Genomic DNA, 21,979 nt, shown 5'->3' with positions numbered 1-21,979 from the left:
TTTAATTTATTTGAATTTTTTAAAAATTAAAAAATATCCTTCCATCATGCGAGAAAGGGACAGACTAGCCCATTGTCACTTTTTAATTTAGCAAATGAACGCTTATGGAGTGGAGTTTTTGGGTAAATCTGATTTGCTTATAAATGAAATAAAATCAAAAGAAACTATATTGGCATTATATTATGCAAAAATAAATGATCTTACTTAGTACTTTTAAAGTTAATTTCAGAAAAAATTTGACACAATGGTATCCGGCACATACAAGTGGTGTACAACCAAAATATAAGTTGGTTTAAACATATATTGCTATATCTCATGATCTTACATAGTACTTTTAAAGTTAATTTCAGAAAAAATTTGACACAATGGTATCCGGCACATACAAGTGGTGTACAACCAAAATTTCATATCCCTAGTTTTACATTTATGTTTAGTTTTATTTCACCTAATTTTCAAAGATCATAATTGAATTAGATGGCCAAGCTATTCAAAATACGACCAAGCTTATCAAAATAAGACCAATATATTCAAAATTCTTTATTCTTTCAAATCATTTCATTTTAATGCAGATCCAAGATCACGAACTCACATATATCGAGTTGCTTAAGTATGGAGTGCAACAAGAAATCCAAGCAGGTTGTAGTTATTCATATAAAACTAGGAAAGAAAGAAATCAAATCCAATTTAATTGTAAGTGGCCAAATTGTCCATGTCGCTTCCTTGTTGATACACTTCCCGATGACAAGTACCACATACGAAAATGTATTAACACCCACAATCATTCTGCCCCTTTTCCAAACAAATCACAACAAATTACATCATATTTTTATAGATCTTATTTAACAAGATATTTTGAATCAAATCAAGACCGTGTTTACGCACAATTAAGGTGTTTCAAAGATCTTAATATCCCATTTGATAGTGGGATCATTCCGGAAATGTTTCAACAATCTACAGATGCTTTAAAAAAGTTTTCTAAACGCCTTCATGCAATCAATACCCGTTTCTCAGCGGATGATGTTACATCTCTTGCAATTTTTGTCGACATGGTTAAGAGTCATTCTCCAGATGATCTCATCGAGTTTATTCACGAGCCAGATCGTATGATTTTCTATTACGCCCCATTCGAAGCAAATGCTTTTTCACATCAAATACAAACTTATCACATTGATTCCACTTATAAGCTCTTGCGCTCTCGCATATCATTTTATGCCGTCACTGGCAAATTCGCGGAATCAATTGTTTTTCCGTTTTTGTATTTTTTCGTTTGGCCCGACACAAGTGAAAATATACAAGTTTGTCTCACAGCATATTTTGGCTCCATCAATCGCGAACCATCTTATTTTTCAATGGACTGCGCACCTCAAATCACAAATGCTGTTGAAACAGCCATCCCCTTATGCCAGATCATTTGGTGTGGCGTTCATGTGTTGCGCGCTGTCATGAGAAAGGCTGAAAAGTTTCAAGATCGTTCCAACTTCGAAACTTTCTATAACTTAATGAAGTTATTGGTCTTTGGTTCTGAAGAGGAAGAAATTGATCCTGATGAAGTTTACAACAATTTAGAAGAAATTTTAAATGAGGAACCTGCTGCCCGTGAATACTTTGACCAACAGTGGCGCCATCATCTTGACAGGTGGATGCTTCGCTATAGAAATGAAGGAGATGGAACAAACAACATCTCGGAATCACATTTCAAGGTTTTGAAGCACCAGTACTTCCAAGAAAGGCGAAATCTTCGACTCGATGAACTTGTCATCGAGTTATATTCCAGTGTTGTTCCTTCATTCCTGATTAAGTTGCAAATTAAAGGTCTGGATTCAGAGAGAAGTGTTAAAGTTATCAAAAAAGTCACAAGAGATTTCGAAGAAATGACACAATTTAAAAAAGTCGAATGCATCAGTATGCTTGAAGCTGTTCAGAAAGGTCTGAAAAATGATACACTTGATCCCAACATTGTTTACTCAACATTAAAAATATTATTGCAAAGAAAACATTTGATTTAATAAACATTTAATTTATTATAATTAATTTTTTATTACAGTATAGTAAAAAATGCTATAAATAAATTATTATATTTTATTAAAATGTGACTTTTAATAGTAAGTGAATAAAATAAATCAGGAATTGGGAAAGAAATAAGGTTAATTAAAAATAATGAAAATTACAAGTTTAAGGTTAATGAAAAAGTGACAATGGGCGAGTTTGTCCCCCACTCTCCATCATGCAATCAATGCAATTCCAAATGATTCACACAGTTATTTATCAGTGAAATATTAATGATTTGATGATATTTAGTGATCTTCAATTTAAAATATTCGATAATTTATTGAACAGAAACATTTATAATAAGGGTTTCGTTTTGCTAAAATTGTCACTTTTATAGCATATTTGTTTTTGGATGTTTTGCGAAACCAAAAAAAAAAAAAAACTATGATATACAATGTGTGTGTAAAGAAAATACTTTATTTACTAGTTAAAAAATCATTTGGTATTGATCAAGTTTTTTTTTCTGGATAAGATATTATATGGATAATTGGATAGAAAATACAATTATATAATCTTGTACCTGGTTTAATTAAGCTAATTGTCATCAGAAACTTGTAATTTTTATGAATTTCAGATTTTCTTTTCATTACTGCTTTTCTTAATAGGTCAAGTTCTTATTTACGTTATAAAGTATGATATTTACAAATATCAAGTTATCGTGTTTTTTGAGAAATTATGAGAAACAAACAAAAATGAAAAAGATAGGAATAGCAATGAATAGTGATGTGGGTATAGAAAATGTAAGAGATATGAATGCAAAGCAATCAGTATTTAGGATATTGACCATAGATTTCGAAAAAAAAATGCTGCATATTGAGCGAAAACTATGATTATATTATAAGGCTGTCATTTAAAGCATAATGAAACTATTCCCTTTTCATTTTAATCGAATAAGATAGTAAAGATTTTTGAATTAGCTAGAAACTGATGAGATGTTTTCACAAATCAGATTTTTAATCTCTATAATGCATAATTCACTCAATATCTCAATTTTGATATTGCGAGATATTTTTGCTATCGGTTTCGCAATTTTGACACAATAGCAAGAGGGTTCTATAAGCATTATTATCAACGTAGAATCTGAATATCATATCAGAAAATGTCGCAAATCTGACATTTACCCGACCAAATAGCAAAAATAATTGAATGCTTTTCGCAAAAACTTTAAAAATCGATAAAAATATGAAATATAGATATTAAAGAGACTTTTTATATAATATTCATAAAGATTTTCCAAAAATATGATACCGCAAAATTAAAAAAGTGACGTCTTGAGTGGAGTCAAAGGTCGAAATTGCTAGCTAAATGTTTTTTTAGCGAAATTGCGTATTGTACGTTTTTTTCGCAAAACGAAACCCTTAGTGAAAACATCTCATCAGTTTCTAGCTAATTCAAAAATCTTTACTATCTTATTCGATTAAAATGAAAAGGGAATAGTTTCATTATGCTTTAAATGACAGCCTTATAATATAATCATAGTTTTCGCTCAATATGCAGCATTTTTTTTCGAAATCTATGGTCAATATCCTAAATACTGATTGCTTTGCATTCATATCTCTTACATTTTCTATACCCACATCACTATTCATTGCTATTCCTATCTTTTTCATTTTTGTTTGTTTCTCATAATTTCTCAAAAAACACGATAACTTGATATTTGTAAATATCATACTTTATAACGTAAATAAGAACTTGACCTATTAAGAAAAGCAGTAATGAAAAGAAAATCTGAAATTCATAAAAATTACAAGTTTCTGATGACAATTAGCTTAATTAAACCAGGTACAAGATTATATAATTGTATTTTCTATCCAATTATCCATATAATATCTTATCCAGAAAAAAAAACTTGATCAATACCAAATGATTTTTTAACTAGTAAATAAAGTATTTTCTTTACACACACATTGTATATCATAGTTTTTTTTTTTTTTTTTGGTTTCGCAAAACATCCAAAAACAAATATGCTATAAAAGTGACAATTTTAGCAAAACGAAACCCTTATATCAGATTCAAATGGAGTAATTTAGTCAGATCAAGCTCTTGGTTTTTCATGGATATAATTAAGGGTTTCGTTTTGCTAAAATTGTCACTTTTATAGCATATTTGTTTTTGGATGTTTTGCGAAACCAAAAAAAAAAAAAAACTATGATATACAATGTGTGTGTAAAGAAAATACTTTATTTACTAGTTAAAAAATCATTTGGTATTGATCAAGTTTTTTTTTCTGGATAAGATATTATATGGATAATTGGATAGAAAATACAATTATATAATCTTGTACCTGGTTTAATTAAGCTAGTTGTCATCAGAAACTTGTAATTTTTATGAATTTCAGATTTTCTTTTCATTACTGCTTTTCTTAATAGGTCAAGTTCTTATTTACGTTATAAAGTATGATATTTACAAATATCAAGTTATCGTGTTTTTTGAGAAATTATGAGAAACAAACAAAAATGAAAAAGATAGGAATAGCAATGAATAGTGATGTGGGTATAGAAAATGTAAGAGATATGAATGCAAAGCAATCAGTATTTAGGATATTGACCATAGATTTCGAAAAAAAATGCTGCATATTGAGCGAAAACTATGATTATATTATAAGGCTGTCATTTAAAGCATAATGAAACTATTCCCTTTTCATTTTAATCGAATAAGATAGTAAAGATTTTTGAATTAGCTAGAAACTGATGAGATGTTTTCACTAAGGGTTTCGTTTTGCGAAAAAAACGTACAATACGCAATTTCGCTAAAAAAAACATTTAGCTAGCAATTTCGACCTTTGACTCCACTCAAGACGTCACTTTTTTAATTTTGCGGTATCATATTTTTGGAAAATCTTTATGAATATTATATAAAAAGTCTCTTTAATATCTATATTTCATATTTTTATCGATTTTTAAAGTTTTTGCGAAAAGCATTCAATTATTTTTGCTATTTGGTCGGGTAAATGTCAGATTTGCGACATTTTCTGATATGATATTCAGATTCTACGTTGATAATAATGCTTATAGAACCCTCTTGCTATTGTGTCAAAATTGCGAAACCGATAGCAAAAATATCTCGCAATATCAAAATTGAGATATTGAGTGAATTATGCATTATAGAGATTAAAAATCTGATTTGTGAAAACATCTCATCAGTTTCTAGCTAATTCAAAAATCTTTACTATCTTATTCGATTAAAATGAAAAGGGAATAGTTTCATTATGCTTTAAATGACAGCCTTATAATGCAAGGTGTTGAAATCAGCCTTCTTGTTCTTGTAATCCTCTTAGCCCTAGTCATCATTTCATTGGTAGCTGTTACTTCCTTGTCATCAAACCAAAGAGAGACGAGCAGGAAACAGATAATAAAGAAGCAGAGCCAATTAAACCTTAAAGCAAGAGTCATGCCATAAAAACAGGGTTCGCCTGCTATATATTGTTTAATATTTACATCATCGTTTAAAAATTATATCTAATAACCTGTCCTATTTTTTTGTAAAAACAAAATTCACATTCTACTCAAATATTATATTTATTAGAAGGTCTACCAAAAGAATCTTTAAACGTTCTTTCATAACATCCTCTTTTTTTAATATCATTGTATTTCACAGATTAATAACCGGAGGCTTTAAATAAAATTGATTATCATTATATGATATGAGATAAATCCGAGAATTTATTATAGATAGTTACTGAATTTTACTGAAAATATAAAAAATATAATGAGTTAAATATAGACTAATTTGGAATTTAAGAAACAAACATATAAACTATTAGTGCTTTTGGGTGAAACATTGTTAAAATTCAGAGATTTGAAGCAAAGATAAAAAATGAAATCTTAATCAGCAACAGTATAGTTTGCTTGCTTGTCTTAATAAAAGCATCATGTAGGAACCTGTAAAAAAGATTTTGCCAAGTTATTATGTTTTTAATCTTCTTTGCCCATAAAAATTGTATTTTTAGTGAGAAAATGAAAGATTTTTTCCCTGCCGATTATTCATTAATAATGTATACATGTCTAGTTCTCAAATTAACATGTATTTGGGCGCATCCTTAATATTTGTGTTAATATTTGCGCCATGTGAAATAAGAAGTTCAGCAATATCATTTTTATTATAATCTAATGCATATTGAAGAGCGGTTTTGCCATATCTATCTTTTTCATTGATATTTGCCCCATGTGAAAGAAGAACTTCGATTGTTTTTTTATTATAATATTCTACTGCAAAATGAAGAACAGTTTTTACATTTTTATCTTTTTCATTGACATTTGCGCCATGTGAAAGAAGAAGATTAGCAATTTCACCTTTACTATCATCTAATGCAATACGAAGAGCGGTATATCCGTTATTATCTTTTTCATTGATATTTGGGCCATGTGAAAGAAGATATTCGACAGTTTCTTTACAATTATTCAATGCTGCAAGATGAAAAGCGGTTTTTCCAACATTATTCTTTTCCTTGATATTTGCGCCATGTGAAAGAAGAAATTCGACAGTTTCTTTACTATTTTTCCATGCTGCATCATGAAGAGGGGTATTTTCATGTCTATCTTTTTTGTTGATATTTAAACCAAGTGAAATTAAAAGTTCAGCCATTTCTTTGCTATTATACCGTGCTGCATCATGAAGAGCGGTTCTCTTTTCATGAGAAATTAGAAATTCCGCTATTTCTTTGTTATTAGATTTTGCTGCATCATGAAGAGGTGTGCTTCCTTTATTTGTTTTTTCGTTGATATTTGCACCGTGCGATATAAGAAATTCAGCTATTTCTTTACAATTATACATTGCTGCAATGTGAAGAGCTGTTCCATATTCTCCCATTGAAATATTAATATTTGTACGAAGTGAAAGGAAATATTCACAAAGAGATAACATTTCAAACAACGCCGAATAAGTATAACATCTGTGAATATCATTAGTTTGATCGAAATAAACTAAAAATGATTCAAGATTAAATTTTGCACAATATTCTAAATTGATATTAATATTAAAATCATTCAACAAGAATGTAACAAAATCAATGTTGTGTGAAATAGTTGCATATTTCATGCATTCTTTATTTGGCGTTTGAGATTTCAAACATTCACTCATGATCTCTGGATTTCCTCCTAAAAATGAGAATTGTAAACATGTTTCAGTTATTTCAGAGTTAAATTTTGTTCTTAATAATTTGAAACAATCAACTGCTCCATGGTAACAACATAATTCAAGTAATGAATATCCTTTTTCAGAATCTGGATACAAACGGCTGTCAAGAATTTGATCTTTATCAAATCCACCTCTTTCTGTGAAGGAGATGAATGTTTCTTTGTCATTATACATAATTGCTTTGTAAATTGTATTTTCTGTGTGAATGGATAAATTTTCTGTTTGAATTTTTTCAAAATCATTAGATTTGTCTAATTTAATTCCATATTCTTTATAAAACATGTAGTTAGAGATAATTGGAATTCGTCTGACTTCTTCCACATGATAATCATCAGATATGAGTTTGGCAAGAGATAAATATGACTTTGTATAGCGATTATTATACGGAATGATATTTAAGATATTTCTTATAATAGATTGTGGGTAAAGTTTCTTTGAGTCAATCAAATTTGTTTTGATCATTTTGTAAATCTTGTTTAATTCTTCTTCATTTTCAGTTTTCAGCTGATACAATGCATTATATGTATCAATGTAGTGTTTGTAGATTTCTCGCAATTCACTGAATTTATTTGGATGAATTTTTCCCCTCCCGCCACCTATCGTTCAAATTGAGTGTGGCGGTGCAAATAACCCGCCATTTGCCCATGCATAAATCGTAGTATTAAATATGTATAAAACACTAATCACAAAGATTTCGGATACATTTTATGCAGTTTGATTAAGGACATAGATTTATAATAACACAATAACCTTAGAAATATCGAAAATAATAAGACTTTCATTCAAATGTTTAAGTTATTTGCATTATTAATATAAAAATTGATTTTTTTCATAGCTATAAGTCAAATATGGATGTATTTTCCTCCAGAGCTCTTTCAATTTCATAGAATGTGAGGGAAAATTGGAAATTCCGGGCATTTTGCTCCATGGAATTTTAAAACACTTGAGTTTTTTGAAAAAAAGATTTACGACGACCATGGGATTCGAACCCACGCGGATAAATCCACGGGATTAGCAATCCCGCGCCTTAACCACTCGGCCAAGCCGTCATTCTGATATTTAGCCTTTTAGGCTGTTTATAATTAAAATATTATTCTTTTAATTTATTTCAAATCTCTTTAGATAATAAAAATTGATGCTGGTGTCTTTTACTAAACTTTTATTCTCGACATCTGAGATGAAAGTAGCTCCTTTAAACAAAATTCAAGATTTTGAACTAAACCAATTTCCATACTTTTCATATTAATTTTCTTGGCTCTTTGAATATTTATTGAACTATCATCCAGCAGTATGCACATTTCCGGTCTAGTCTTAGCAACTCTTGCGAATATCTTCAAACCATCTATTGACTGCTTTGGATGGAAGCATCCATTATCTAATGTCTGAGTTATATCAATACATGTTATAAAACAATCATCACTGAATTCCATCTCAAATAATCTTTCGAAAACTTTGCGAAAATGCAGTAAATGATTGTTAGTAGCTATAAATATATTATAATATTCAGATGCATTCTTTAACAAATCATACAATTTTCTGTTTGAAATGATTTTGCTATAGTCAATTGTTTTAAATGCTTCAGAGCATATACTTTCAAACCTTTCAATATCTTTACCAGATAGTTCCCATATTGAGTTGAATAGCCCAAGTTCTTGATTTTTTTCGGCCTTTTTCCGAGCTTCTTTGATATCTGCAGCAGAATATCCAATTTTTAATGCAGCATTTTTCAGAGATTGAGTAATCTTTGCTATTGGTAAAGCAGATTCAGGAAACAATACACCATCACAATCGATCAATAGAGTTTCTTTCTCCATTATTGTAATTATGATAAAATATTTACATTTTTTTAACTTTGTAATAGATAGTTATTTAAAATGATTCATTTCTTTACAATTTACTATGAGTTTTGAAATTGGATCATCTGCCAAAATACATTCAATTCGAATAAGCTAGCTTATTCAATCATATAAGTCTAAGATAGTTTATCACATCCCTTATATTAAGCTGTTTTCATTCTTGATTTGATTCTATAACATAAACAGTTGTTTTAGAACTTGGAACTTATCGCTTTGTCTCATGTGCTCAATTTGGCTAGTCTAGTTTCCAAATTAACTTATTAATGTTTTTAATTTTCAAAAAAAATTGACGGTTGAAAGTTACAAGTTCTCAATTTTCGTCCCTTTTGTACGTTTATTATAATTGTAGCATATTGTCATCAAGCACGCGACTAACCAGCAAAGACGTGTCCTCTAATTCCGTCCCTAGTTCAAGAATCTGGAACTATTTAAGCAAAAACATTCGATTTCAAAATCAAGCATTCTTTATTCAACGAGTAAAACATTAAAGTATGATTTGTCATACACGGAATAATGACAAGCTCTTAGAGTATGTTTAGTACAGAGTTACTGCCAACTTGAGTTCTTGAATTTGGTAAGTTAGAACAAAAGAAGCCATATGTCGCATCTAAGGACTTGTACTTATCAGAGTATTACTAAATGTTTAAGAATGTTAGTTATTCGTCCCAAACTCGTACGTTTCCACGCGAATCTTGATAATAAATATACTATTTTGGACTTTTTGCAATAAATCTCTTTTTACCACATTAGCATATCTGTGTGTATGCTACTTAACCTCTTTAGAGACCATTAAGATAATTTTTTGATACTTTTTCAAGACTATGCCATAAAGTAAACGAATAATTTAGAAAATGATATTAAAAAATTTAATTTTATTATGCTTTTATAAATATTGAGACTTTTTAGGACTATTTTAAAAATGTAAATAGATCAATCATTTTAATATTAGATAAGATAATCTAAAGACATCAGATGTTTCAATAACTTCAGATCAATGACTAATATGAAATTTAAGATTTGTGTTAATTTAAGAATTAACAATGGAATCTGGTTTAGAAAGATGGAAAGCATAGAGAATCTAAAGGATAAGAGAGATTAAATACAAAATGCTGCATAAAAATGCAGATCAGTGAGAAGAAATCATGAGGTTAAAAAGGAACATTCAAATTAGAATATAACATTGCATATTACAATATTAATATTAAAGATAATACTGCACATCATTGTGCAGTGATCCATAAATCAATATTAATATCTCATATGATAAAATCTAATATCATATTACAATATTAATATTAAAGATAATACTGCACATCATTGTGCAATTACACTATTTTAAATATAGGGTGTCCAAAGGTGCGTTTAGCACAGCGCTCTATATGAGACTATTAAAGGAGATATATGCTGATTATAAATATATAATAAAAAATATGAATATATGTATATGATGAGTATGTTGTATTTTGGCGCCATGCCGGGATATAAAATGAATTTTGAGACAAGAGGCGGTTTCGCGGGAAATTTTGGCGGGATTTTTTTCATTTTTTTAATGAATCATAAAGAAAACATCCTCGCTCTTGCAAAAAAATGCAAAGACTGTAAAAAAATCTACGAGACATTGGTAAAATGCTTCGGTATGGATGCTCCTAGCTATTCCACTGTAACGTATCATGTTAGGATGTATCACTTCATGAACAAAAAGGCGCCCATCATAAAAATTGACAAAAAATCGCCGGATCAAAGAAAAATCAAAGCAATTCTTCAAGCGCTAGATGAAGACCCAAGAGCATCACTCAGAAGGATAGAGGAGATGACAAAGATACCACGTACAACAGTCAGTTATTATCTGCACAATTATTTGAACTACAAACTAGCGTATACACGTTGGGTTCCGCACAACCTTAATTCAGTTCAAAAAAAATCTAGAGTCCAATCTTCGAAAGAGCTCCTCTCTATATTGGTGCGTATCAATCCAAGAAGTTTCGCTTTTTAGCAACAGGGGACGAGTCTTGGTTTCAATATGCAACAGAAGCCAAAATCATGTGGATCCCGAAGGATGAAAATCCGCAAACATTCCCGAAGAAAAAAATTGACACACCAATGATGATGTTGTCGGTTTTTTGGGGCGTGAATGGCATCATCGCAATTGATATTCTTCAAAAACCTAATACGATGAATGCTCAGTATCTAATTGACAATGTTCTTACTCAAATTATCAATTCTGATGAGTTTGAGAAATCCAAACAACAAAAACAAAAGTTTGCAATTCATTTTGATAATTCAAGAGTTCACAAAAGTCATAAGGTAATGAATTACTTGGTGGAAAACAATGTCAAAGTTGTTCCAAACCCAATTTATTCACCTGATATTGCACCCTCTGACTTTTATTTATTCGGCACGCTAAAAAAGAGAGCTGAAGGACGCGAATTCGCGAGTCCAGATGATCTTGAAAATTTTGTAAGAGAGCAATTTGAGCAATTTTCTCATGATGATTTAAAGCGTGTCTTTCAAGCCTGGATCGATCGCTGCGAACGCGTGATTGAATCCAATGGTGATTATATTTAAATAAACTTTATATATATGTAACTTGTTTATTTCTATTCGCAGTATTCAGGTTTGTGCTAAACACACCTTTGGACACCCTATATTTTCATAAATAATGACTTACAAGTTAAAAAAATGTAGAATTAACTGCATGATCCAATATTGGACCGAATGTATGTTTGAATCTATAACTGAATTCATTAATGACAAAAAAGTGACTCTATAACTGAGTATCTGGCTGACAATATGCCTGAAAGTTTGAATGTGTCTAGGAATATAACTGACAGTTTGAGTGACATTTTGAATGAGGGTTTGGTTGTCAGTATAACTCAAGGTTTGAGAGAGAATATGACTCACAGTTTGACTGACAATATGACTTAGAGTTTGAGTGACAGTATGAACAACAGTTTGGGTGATAGTATGAACTACAGTATGACTGAGAATATGACTGACGGTTTGACAGACACTTTGACTTACAGTTTTAGTTAGAATAAGACTGACAGTTTGAGTGACAATATAACTGACGGTTTGACTGACAATATGACTGTTGATTTGAGTGAGTGTATGATTGAGAGTTTGGGTGACAATATGACTCATAGTTTAAGAGAGTGTATGACTGATGGTTTTAGTGAGAATAAGACTGATAGTTTGACTGACAATATGACTGACGGTTTGACACACACTATGAATTAGCTTTTAGTTAGGATAAGACTGATAGTTTGACTGACAATATGACTGTTGATTTGAGTGAGTGTATGACTGACCGTTTTAATGACAATATGACTGACGGTTTGAGTGACAATATGAATTACGGTTTTAGTGAGAATAAGACTGATAGTTTGGATGACAATATGACTGTTGATTTGAGTGAGTGTATGACTGAAAGTTTGACTGACAATATGACTGACGGTTTGACAGACACTTTGACTTACGGTTTTAGTTAGAATAAGACTGACAGTTTGAGTGACAATATAACTGACGGTTTGACTGACAATATGACTGTTGATTTGAGTGAGTGTATGATTGAGAGTTTGGGTGACAATATGACTCATAGTTTAAGAGAGTGTATGACTGATGGTTTTAGTGAGAATAAGACTGATAGTTTGACTGACAATATGACTGACGGTTTGACATACACTATGAATTAGCTTTTTATTGAGAGTAAAACTGACAGTTTGACTGACAATATGACTGACGGTTTGACAGACACTATGACTTACGGTTTTAGTTAGAATAAGACTGACAGTTTGAGTGACAATATGACTGACAGTTTGACACACACTATGAATTAGCTTTTTAGTTAGGATAAGACTGATAGTTTGACTGACAATATGACTTCGGTTTGACAGACACTATGAATTAGCTTTTTATTGAGAGTAAGACTGACAGTTTGACTGACGGTTTGACACACACTATGACTTACGGTTTTAGTTAGAATAAGACTGATAGTTTGACTGACAATATGACTTACGGTTTTATTTAGAATATGACTGAGAGTTTAGGTGACAATATGACTGTTGATTTGAGTGAGTGTATGACTGACCGTTTTAATGACAATATGACTGACGGTTTGAGTGACAATATGAATTACGGTTTTAGTGAGAATAAGACTGATAGTTTGGATGACAATATGACTGACGGTTTGACAGCCTCTATGACTTACGGTTTTAGTTAGAATAAGACTGACAGTTTGGGTGACAATATGACTGTTGATTTGAGTGAGTGTATGACTGACAATTTGAGTGACAATATGACTTCGGTTTGACAGACACTATGAATTAGCTTTTTAGTTAGAATAAGACTGACAATTTGAGTGACAATATGACTGACGGTTTGACACACACTATGAATTAGCTTTTTAGTTAGAATATGACTGACGGTTTGACAGCCTCTATGACTTACGGTTTTATTTAGAATATAACTGAGAGTTTGGGTGACAATATGACTCATAGTTTAAGAGAGTGTATGACTGATGGTTTTAGTGAGAATAAGACTGACAGTTTGGGTGACAATATGACTGTTGATTTGAGTGAGTGAATGACTGACAGTTTGACTGACAATATGACTGACGGTTTGAGTGAGTGAATGACTGACGATTTGACTGACAATATGACTGACGGTTTTGGTGAGAATAAGACTGATAGTTTGAGTGACAATATGATTGTTGATTTGAGTGAGTGTATGACTTACAGTTTGACTGACAATATGACTGACGGCTTTAATTAGAATATTACTGACAGTTTGAGTGACAATATGACTGTGGTTTGACAGACACTATGAATTAGCTTTTTAGTTAGAATAAGACTGACAATTTGAGTGACAATATGACTGACGGTTTGACACACACTATGAATTAGCTTTTTAGTTAGAATATGACTGACGGTTTGACAGCCTCTATGACTTACGGTTTTATTTAGAATATAACTGAGAGTTTGGGTGACAATATGACTCATAGTTTAAGAGAGTGTATGACTGATGGTTTTAGTGAGAATATAACTGAGAGTTTGGGTGACAATATGACTCATAGTTTAAGAGAGTGTATGACTGATGGTTTTAGTGAGAATAAGACTGACAGTTTGGGTGACAATATGACTGTTGATTTGAGTGAGTGAATGACTGACAGTTTGACTGACAATATGACTGACGGTTTGAGTGAGTGAATGACTGACGATTTGACTGACAATATGACTGACGGTTTTGGTGAGAATAAGACTGATAGTTTGAGTGACAATATGATTGTTGATTTGAGTGAGTGTATGACTTACAGTTTGACTGACAATATGACTGACGGCTTTAATTAGAATATTACTGACAGTTTGAGTGACAATATGACTGTGGTTTGACAGACACTATGAATTAGCTTTTTATTGAGAGTAAGACTGACAGTTTGACTGATAATATGACTGACGGTTTGACCGACAATATGACTGACGGTTTGACAGCCTCTATGACTTACGGTTTTATTTAGAATATGACTGAGAGTTTGGGTGACAATATGACTCATAGTTTAAGAGAGTGTATGACTGATGATTTTAGTGAGAATAAGACTGATAGTTTGAGTGACAACATGACTGACGTTTTGACTGATAATATGAGTGACGGCTTTAGTTAGAATATGACTTAGAGTTTAGCTGACAATTGGCTGACAGTTTGAGTGACAATATGACTGAGAGTTTGACTGACAATATGACTGACGGTTTGAGTGAGTGTATGAATGAGAATATAACTGACGTTTTGACTAACAATATGACTGACGGTTTGACATCGAAATTCATTCATATATATGTATTGATCAATGCAATCACCCTATTTAATATTATTATTTATCAATTAATTTTTCATTACTACATGCTCTCAATTATTATGACATTAATATTTATCAATAAATATTTCATTACTATATGCTCCCACCCAATTTGACATTATTGTTCTTTGACAAATTTTTCTTTATTAAAGACACTCTCACAAATTCATATCAATATATTTTAATTATCACCTATTCCAATCCATTTTCATATTCATATTCTTATTGAGTTAGAATAAATTGAGGATGACTGAGAATCAAATTATAATTAGTGAGAATCAATTGAAGAATACTGGGAGTTAATTAAGGTTGTTTAAGAATAAATTGTGAATAAGTGACAATCAATTGAGGATGAGTGAGAATCATTTGATTATTAGTGAGATTCAACTGAACATCAGTGAGAATCAATTGAATAATACTAAGAAGAAATTGAGGAAGAGTGAGAATCACTTGATTCTTAGCGAGAATCAATTAAGGATGAGTAAGAATCAATTAATAAGTAGTGAGAATCAATTTAGGGTGACTGAGAATCAATTGATTCTTAGTGAGAATCTATTGATAATTAATGCGAATCAATTGATTATTTGTGAGAATCAATTGATCAGTAGTAAGGATCAATTGATTATTTGTGAGAACCAATTGAATATGAGTAAGAGTCAATTGAGGATGAATATGTGTCTATTCTGATATGACTTAGTATCTACTGAGGCTAGATGCTAACATCTTACTTTTATGATCATAATTTTTCAACTCCATTAATATTTATAACAATATTTTGATTACTATTTAAATAATTTTATCAAATGATAATTATTAACATATATTAAGAGTATGTTTAATTTTCAACATACTCTTAAAAATACGAAATTTTAAAAAAAGTGACAATTTTTTAATGCTAAACCATCTTCATCTACCATTAAATGTTTCGGATGATTTGATTTTAATTCAGTTGGGTTCTATTAGATGTAATAGTAGTTAGTATGGTTATGTTGGGTACTGTGGCACTGCGTTCCACCTTACCCAATACTTGTGAATTTGACACTTTACAAAACCGTTAACGTATATTTTACAACACAAACGACAACACTAACTTAACCTTAAATATTTACAAAGCCGCCAACCACTTCACTAACGAACTCACTAATGTAAAAAAATAAACGTTCTCACTATCGTTCTCACTAACGACTTCACTAATGTTCTCATAAATTTTCCTCAATATCTTCATCATCAGTGTTAACCCTATTGTAGTCATACTTGAAGCCATAAACTTTCTCTAACTTCTTAACGTACAATTTACATAACTTACCTTCGTCATCATATGGTTTAATGATATAACTATTTCTATCTTTATACACAGTCAATGAAAAGTCAACTGGTCTCGGATGTATTTGAAAGAACATGTTATGCTCAGGAAGGAAGAATAAATGTTTAAATGTATGTTTGTTATATTTTTCGATTTGTATGAGTTGCTTTTGTTCTGTCATTTACATCCAAATAAAAATTTTCATTAAAATAAAAAATAAACTTAAAAATTAATGATATCACCACCCTCACACGTATGAAAACATAGCGCAAAAATAAATTTAGGTGAAGTGGTGAGATCTCACCTGTTTTTTCACCTCTTTTTTCACCCGTTGAATTCATTACTTTATAACTCTCTTCCTTTCTCCAACTCTTCTAACTTCTTCTTAAGTTCAGCAATGTTGTCCTCATGAAGTTTAATCTTTCTCAAAATTCCTTCTTTATCTAATGGTTGCTTTATCTTTCTAAACTGAACTCTACCATCCTTCATAGTATGAACGTAAAAACCTTCTGGAACCGCTCCTGATTTAATGTATTCTACCAAAAACTTTTGTTTCATTGCTTCAGTGACTTTAGTCGTCATTTCAATCAAATAAAAATTTTAATATTAAATAAAAATAACGTTATTTTTTCAGTAAGGAAACGCAGGAGTTTTACGATTTATTTGAGGCGTGGGTTCTGGTTTAAATGTTGGAGTCGGTTTAGGAGTTGACTTTTGAACAGGAGTTTGTACTTCCATAGGTTCAGGAGTTATTGAAGGTTTTGCTTGTGAAGGCGTTGGTTTTGGCGAATGTGTTGGAGTTTGTTTAACTTCAGCTACTTCAGTATTATTTATAACATTTGCTTTATTTCTTTTCAACATCATAACTGCTCCTGCTGTAGCTAGCAAACCTAGTGGGAGACCATATTTATATAAGGACTTGACCAAATGCTATTTTTGACAGGAGCTGGTGGAACACCTAACCTTGGTGAGACTGCTCTTTGCCATTGTGCAGCTCGTAAGAAATATTCAATAGGTGCTCCATAATCGTTTGGTAAAGTTTGTTTCATAGATGGTGAAGGTTCGCGAGAGCTTGATGAAGAACTCATTTATAAGCTTTAAAAATAAACGTTCATCCTTTATTCCTCACTGTCGTCCGTGGCTAAGTTATAGTCATCTAATCTTATTATGGGATGCCATTAGCACGCACCTGAATGGCAAAGCAACAATCCCTCATAAATCCAATAAGTGGCTTTGGTACGTTTTCAGTTGCTAGTTCAATAGGTCCTTTAACAGACAATTTGTATGTTATTGGAGCAGTAGATGTTTGACCTTGTTGGAAGCAAAAGTCCACTTCTGTTGGAAAACCACATAAGAAATGTGTGTTGTCATAGCTATCCCATTTATGTTCCACACTACCATCATCCACCAATGACCTCATAACATCTTCATTAAATCCTATCATATCATTGTTTGTATTGCAAGCGTTCGCAACCATTTCATAAAATACAGGTCCATATGATTTTTCAGGTTCTGCAGGCATATTTCCATAAGCTCCCATGGAAAGCTGAAGATATTTAAACTTAGGGTTCTCAAAATTAACATAATAGTTGTCTTTCTTTCTAAATAGTGCCGAAATACTTTTAACATTAATAGGCGTATAAGCTGCTGTAAATGTTGCACTTGAACTATCTGTATTCTTTGAGAATGAACCGTCCATAGGAATCCAATCCATAACTTTAACAGGAAAACATAAAGCCTCGTTTGTATAATGTTCTACAAGTTCTGTATAAATGTTAGGGTCTAAAGAGAATGACTTTGGATGAATGAAACATTCATTAAAATCCATCTTTGTTCGAAATAGTTGCTGGGTTACAGTTGTAATAGTAACTGTTCCACTAGCTTCTACTGCCTTCGTTATCATAGTGAATGGTTCATTCCATGGAACAAATTTATTTGTCGGTGGATTTGAATCTGAAGCAAATGCAACTTTAAGAGTTGGATTGAAAGCAATGATATCATTTACAGATATAGATGTGCATTGTAAGGCGTCGCTACTGAACTTTACTTTAAGCTGAATGTTTCCTGCAAAAGCTGGAATAAATCTTATAGCTTCTAATGGTAAAAACTTTCTAACAGGAATTCTTAAACGAAGCTTAAAATCAAATGATTTTCCTGCTGTAATTGGACCACTAACAATTTGTCCTGTTCTGCATGTTCCCGAATGACTCCATACATCTTCATGTCGAGTCTTTGAGAAAACATCTACTTTCTTTATTTGTTCGGTAGTTTGTGAGTTTGAAGTTATATATGCTTCTTCTCTTGCGTTGTCTTGAGAATATACGATACGACCATTTGCAAGGATTTGATATCCAGCAACTGCATAGAAAGCGTCATCGAAACCAATCCAAAATCCTGGTGGGTTTGTTTTATTGGAACCTGAACCAATTTCTTTATCTACAATAAATTGACCTTCCATTTTATACGTAATGAATGTATTGTAAAGGTCCAACATATTTTCACCAGGAGGTGAGAGATTGAATGTTACCCATGTGTTATCTTTAGCAGTTCCAGGTTGTGATGGAATCTTTGCGTCAGAATATTTTCTATTAGTGTCACCAATTTGAACTGCATTGTCTATGATATCGAAATATGAGCGAATCTGATGAATATGCTCTGCTGGAGTAAATTCGTTTAGCTGTTCGTTCTGCATGTATTTACTTCAGATAAAAATATCTATTTACTTCATTATTCTCACTCTTCTTCTTGGCATTCGTGGTGGAAGTTGTTTCTTGACATTTTCAATGAACTGTACATTCTCTTTTGTCTCAACTTCTTTCACTGGCGGGTCAGGGTTCTTTGACTCGGTTTGTTTTTCAATGAAATTCACGAACTTTGCAATAAGCTCTTGGTTCGTTATTGAAAGTACATCTGGCTTCTTTTCTTCTTGTTCTTTTGGTGGCTCAGTTTGAACAGAAGGTTTTATATGGACTTCATGGACTTCACCCTTGCCATGCACCTTAATGTTGTCGCTCTCTGCATTCGCTAATGGTACCTTTCTTTTTCTTACGTATATTTTACCATCTTTACTCTGACTTACGTAATAGAAAGGATGTTGTATTCCTCTTGCGTCATTTAATATAATAGACTCTCGCTCTGATTTTGACAAGCTCATTTTACATCGGTTAAAGTTTTAATTTTGTTTTTTATCTGCAATCAAATGACTCAGACAAGCCCTACGGACAAGACCCAAGGTGTCATAGATGTTGAAGCATTGAAGAAAGAAATTCGTGAGCAAATTTTATCCGAACTGAAGGAACAAAAACAAGAACAAAAGCCAGAGAGACCAAAGAGAAAACTTAGTGAAAAACAACTTGCTGCATTAGCTGCTGGAAGACAAAAGAACCCACGTTTGCTGGCAAAGAAAGCTAGAGAAGAAGCTGAAGCAAAGAAAGAGTAAATGGTTTATTTTTATCCGAACTAAATGTATAGACAAATACCTTTATCTGTTGCGTTCAGTAGTGAAAACCCTGACGTCAAAATAAAGGGGAACAGAGTAACGTTTAAGTTTCCAACAGACTGGATTGTGAACATAAATGAAGAGAAGTACATTGGCATAACAAATATGTATATAACACGTGCTTTCAGAAAGGTTGACTTTATACTTCAAGTTCGAGATAGAAAATGACGAACAGTCTTTAAGCGCCCAAAACATTCACATATACAAATACTTTAAAGACGATACAACATTGTTGCAATGTATGATTTCATTTAATGAGATGTTCGAGAAAAAGTTCAACATTGAAGTACAAACTTTACAGCCTTTACGTGAGTTTCTTGCACAACTGAAAGAAGAAGGTAGTCAGCCACAACTTATAGACTTTCATTATGAATTTAATGAAAATGAAGATGGAACTCATGACTGTCAATTCATTGTATTCTCACCATTCAATGAAGTCGCTAAAGAGAAAAAAAATCCATTACGTATAAGATTTCAAATCTCCGAACCAAGTGATGATTTTAAGAATGTTTTCAATTATGATGCAATGCTTCCGAGGAAAAATGAATTTTCAAAGATTGTAACACCTGGCATTTGGGATAGAAAGCAAGCTATATTATATTCAAACTTAAGTAAAGGAGTTGAAAATGAGTTCATTGGTCATACAAGAACTTCACCACTTCCTAACCCTAAATACTATAAATTAACTGGCTTCAATCGTGAGTTTTGGATAGACATGTTCTCCACTCATGACCATAAATGTCCAGTGTTCTTGCCTCCAGACCATAAGGACTGTCTCTACATTGAAGCACAACTCTTAAACTCTACCATCGCAGTATTGTAAAATCTACGCTAGCTTTATTTTTATCACGAATGACCTCATTCATGACCTCATTCATGACCTCATTGCTGACAAAAATAAATGACCTCAGAACTTCAACTTACGAATAAAGCTTGTTTTAGTCGTTATTGAAAAGTTGAACTTTTCAGCAAAGCAAGGTTGACATGACTTACATAAGTCGAATGCAATCTCTTGACCATCATGAAGTGCTTTGTAAAGTTTCATTAAACTGAACTCAGAGTCTTTGTCATATGTTCCAACAGGTATGTGAATGTTCTTATCTTCATTGTAATAGCATTGTATAGCTTCAGGAAACATTTCATTAGCGGTTAAAGCAATAACATCTTGCTTCACGCCTTTCATTCTGCAGTGAAATGCAACTTCATTTAAATCGTTAGTGAGTAAGTCTATGTAGGTCTTCTTTCCACAGAAAATACTTTTATAAGCTAAACTTTGTTTTCCAGGTGTTATTTCTGCAAAGTCGCTATGAAATTGACCAAGGTTCTTTCCTATAAGTTCGCGACCATATCTCTTTCTTAAACTCTGCTGCAAGCTTTGGGATGTCTTCATTATATAAGTGCATACTGTCGGTATCCTGGTAAAAGATTTGAAGTCCCATGTCCTCTGCAGTACAGAATACTTCATTCATAATACGTTTTGACATAGACAGAATATTAACACCAAGTGGACAGAAGTTAAAGTGTCTGCAAATGCTTTTCGTTAGCTTGAAAATAGTTTTATCTGAACCATCCAAACCTTCGAACTTCACTATATGGTTGTAATTTCTTATAGCATATCTTATAGCATCTTTGTCATTTACTATGGTTATTTTTGACTCAATAGGAGATAGAATAGTTTTGCCATAAATGCTGTTCAGAATGAGTTTTATAATTTCTTGTAAGGGGTTTTCTTCTTTCTTATACTTTAACCTTAACTCAAACAACTTCTTTACTTCATCTCTTATTCTCATATCTCTGTTTCCATCGTAATAGTATCCTTGCAACACTTCACATTTGACACCTTGATATTTTATGAGGTCTTGTAATGTTATATGGTCAACATACATGAGACAGCAAGTGTTTGAACTTCTTGGAACGTTAAGTTCTGGATTTAGTTCAGGGTCGCAAACTATTAAATGAAAGTGTCTGGGTATACCAATCTCTGTTATCTTAATGAGAACAAAGAAGCCAGACATAAACTTTTCACCAATGGGTTCCTTTTGGTCATCATCGAATAAATGTCTCATGAGATACTCTGTGCTTAACATCTCATCCTTCAATACTTTTGGAATACCTTCTAAAGTATAAAGTCTTGCTATAGCTGAAGGATATAATGAAACAGTGTCGAAGTCAGCAATGAGTTTCTTTTTGCTCTTTTGTTTCATGTTATCTGACAACATACATCTTCCACCTTGAATGCATCTCGAAATAAATTCTCTTGGTTTATTTGAGAGGTCATAAAGATTTCC

At 31.9% G+C, this 21,979-nt stretch overlaps 11 protein-coding genes, 1 non-coding gene and 1 pseudogene across 13 annotated transcripts, besides 3 other annotated features; 5 read left to right on the top strand and 8 right to left on the bottom strand.

Moving 5' to 3' along the window:
- Positions 1-50: 50 nt before the first annotated feature.
- Positions 51-2,218: a mobile genetic element.
- Positions 564-1,340, top strand: TVAGG3_0966700 (MULE transposase domain-containing protein; the record flags this gene model as incomplete). The annotated part of the gene is made up of 1 exon (XM_051253584.1): positions 564-1,340. A coding segment is annotated over one exon (777 nt), but the record flags the coding sequence as incomplete, so codon positions are not given.
- Positions 1,350-2,006, top strand: TVAGG3_0966690 (MULE transposase domain-containing protein; the record flags this gene model as incomplete). Its single annotated transcript, XM_001279082.2, has 1 exon — positions 1,350-2,006. One exon carries the CDS (start codon positions 1,350-1,352, stop codon positions 2,004-2,006), a length of 657 nt encoding a protein of 218 aa, XP_001279083.2.
- Positions 2,219-6,060: 3,842 nt separating the features above from the next.
- Positions 6,061-7,647, bottom strand: TVAGG3_0966670 (ankyrin repeat and SOCS box-containing protein 4 family; the record flags this gene model as incomplete). The annotated part of the gene is made up of 1 exon (XM_001581464.1): positions 6,061-7,647. One exon carries the CDS (start codon positions 7,645-7,647, stop codon positions 6,061-6,063), a length of 1,587 nt encoding a protein of 528 aa, XP_001581514.1.
- Positions 7,648-8,153: 506 nt separating this feature from the next.
- Positions 8,154-8,234, bottom strand: TVAGG3_0966660. Its single transcript has one exon. It is a non-coding gene; the product is annotated as a tRNA-Ser (tRNA).
- A 96-nt stretch (positions 8,235-8,330) lies between these two features.
- Positions 8,331-8,999, bottom strand: TVAGG3_0966650 (HAD-like family; the record flags this gene model as incomplete). The annotated part of the gene is made up of 1 exon (XM_001581465.1): positions 8,337-8,999. The coding sequence occupies one exon, from the start codon at positions 8,997-8,999 to the stop codon at positions 8,337-8,339; it is 663 nt and encodes a 220-aa protein (XP_001581515.1).
- A 1,384-nt stretch (positions 9,000-10,383) lies between these two features.
- Positions 10,384-11,686: a mobile genetic element.
- Positions 10,480-11,606, top strand: TVAGG3_0966630 (annotated as a pseudogene). Its single transcript has one exon. A coding segment is annotated over exon 1 (1,127 nt).
- A 4,176-nt stretch (positions 11,687-15,862) lies between the features above and the next one.
- Positions 15,863-21,979: part of a mobile genetic element that runs on past the window's edge.
- Positions 16,538-16,774, bottom strand: TVAGG3_0966610 (uncharacterized protein; the record flags this gene model as incomplete). The annotated part of the gene is made up of 1 exon (XM_001581466.1): positions 16,538-16,774. The coding sequence occupies one exon, from the start codon at positions 16,772-16,774 to the stop codon at positions 16,538-16,540; it is 237 nt and encodes a 78-aa protein (XP_001581516.1).
- Positions 16,823-17,056, bottom strand: TVAGG3_0966600 (kinase C-related family; the record flags this gene model as incomplete). Its single annotated transcript, XM_001581467.2, has 1 exon — positions 16,823-17,056. One exon carries the CDS (start codon positions 17,054-17,056, stop codon positions 16,823-16,825), a length of 234 nt encoding a protein of 77 aa, XP_001581517.2.
- Positions 18,912-19,346, bottom strand: TVAGG3_0966590 (uncharacterized protein; the record flags this gene model as incomplete). The annotated part of the gene is made up of 1 exon (XM_051253583.1): positions 18,912-19,346. One exon carries the CDS (start codon positions 19,344-19,346, stop codon positions 18,912-18,914), a length of 435 nt encoding a protein of 144 aa, XP_051079157.1.
- Positions 19,488-19,631, top strand: TVAGG3_0966580 (uncharacterized protein; the record flags this gene model as incomplete). Its single annotated transcript, XM_051253582.1, has 1 exon — positions 19,488-19,631. A coding segment is annotated over one exon (144 nt), but the record flags the coding sequence as incomplete, so codon positions are not given.
- Positions 19,951-20,514, top strand: TVAGG3_0966570 (uncharacterized protein; the record flags this gene model as incomplete). Its single annotated transcript, XM_051253581.1, has 1 exon — positions 19,951-20,514. The coding sequence occupies one exon, from the start codon at positions 19,951-19,953 to the stop codon at positions 20,512-20,514; it is 564 nt and encodes a 187-aa protein (XP_051079155.1).
- On the bottom strand, positions 20,599-21,078 carry TVAGG3_0966560 (organellar and viral DNA polymerase type B; the record flags this gene model as incomplete). Its single annotated transcript, XM_051253580.1, has 1 exon — positions 20,599-21,078. A coding segment is annotated over one exon (480 nt), but the record flags the coding sequence as incomplete, so codon positions are not given.
- Positions 21,157-21,910, bottom strand: TVAGG3_0966550 (organellar and viral DNA polymerase type B; the record flags this gene model as incomplete). Its single annotated transcript, XM_051253579.1, has 1 exon — positions 21,157-21,910. A coding segment is annotated over one exon (754 nt), but the record flags the coding sequence as incomplete, so codon positions are not given.

Source organism: Trichomonas vaginalis, chromosome I (assembly GCF_026262505.1).
Source record: "Trichomonas vaginalis G3 chromosome I, whole genome shotgun sequence".
In the NCBI taxonomy this organism is placed as follows: Eukaryota; Parabasalia; order Trichomonadida; family Trichomonadidae; genus Trichomonas; species Trichomonas vaginalis.
Note: the sequence above shows the minus strand (reverse complement) of the source record. Positions and strands in the feature narration are given on the sequence as shown.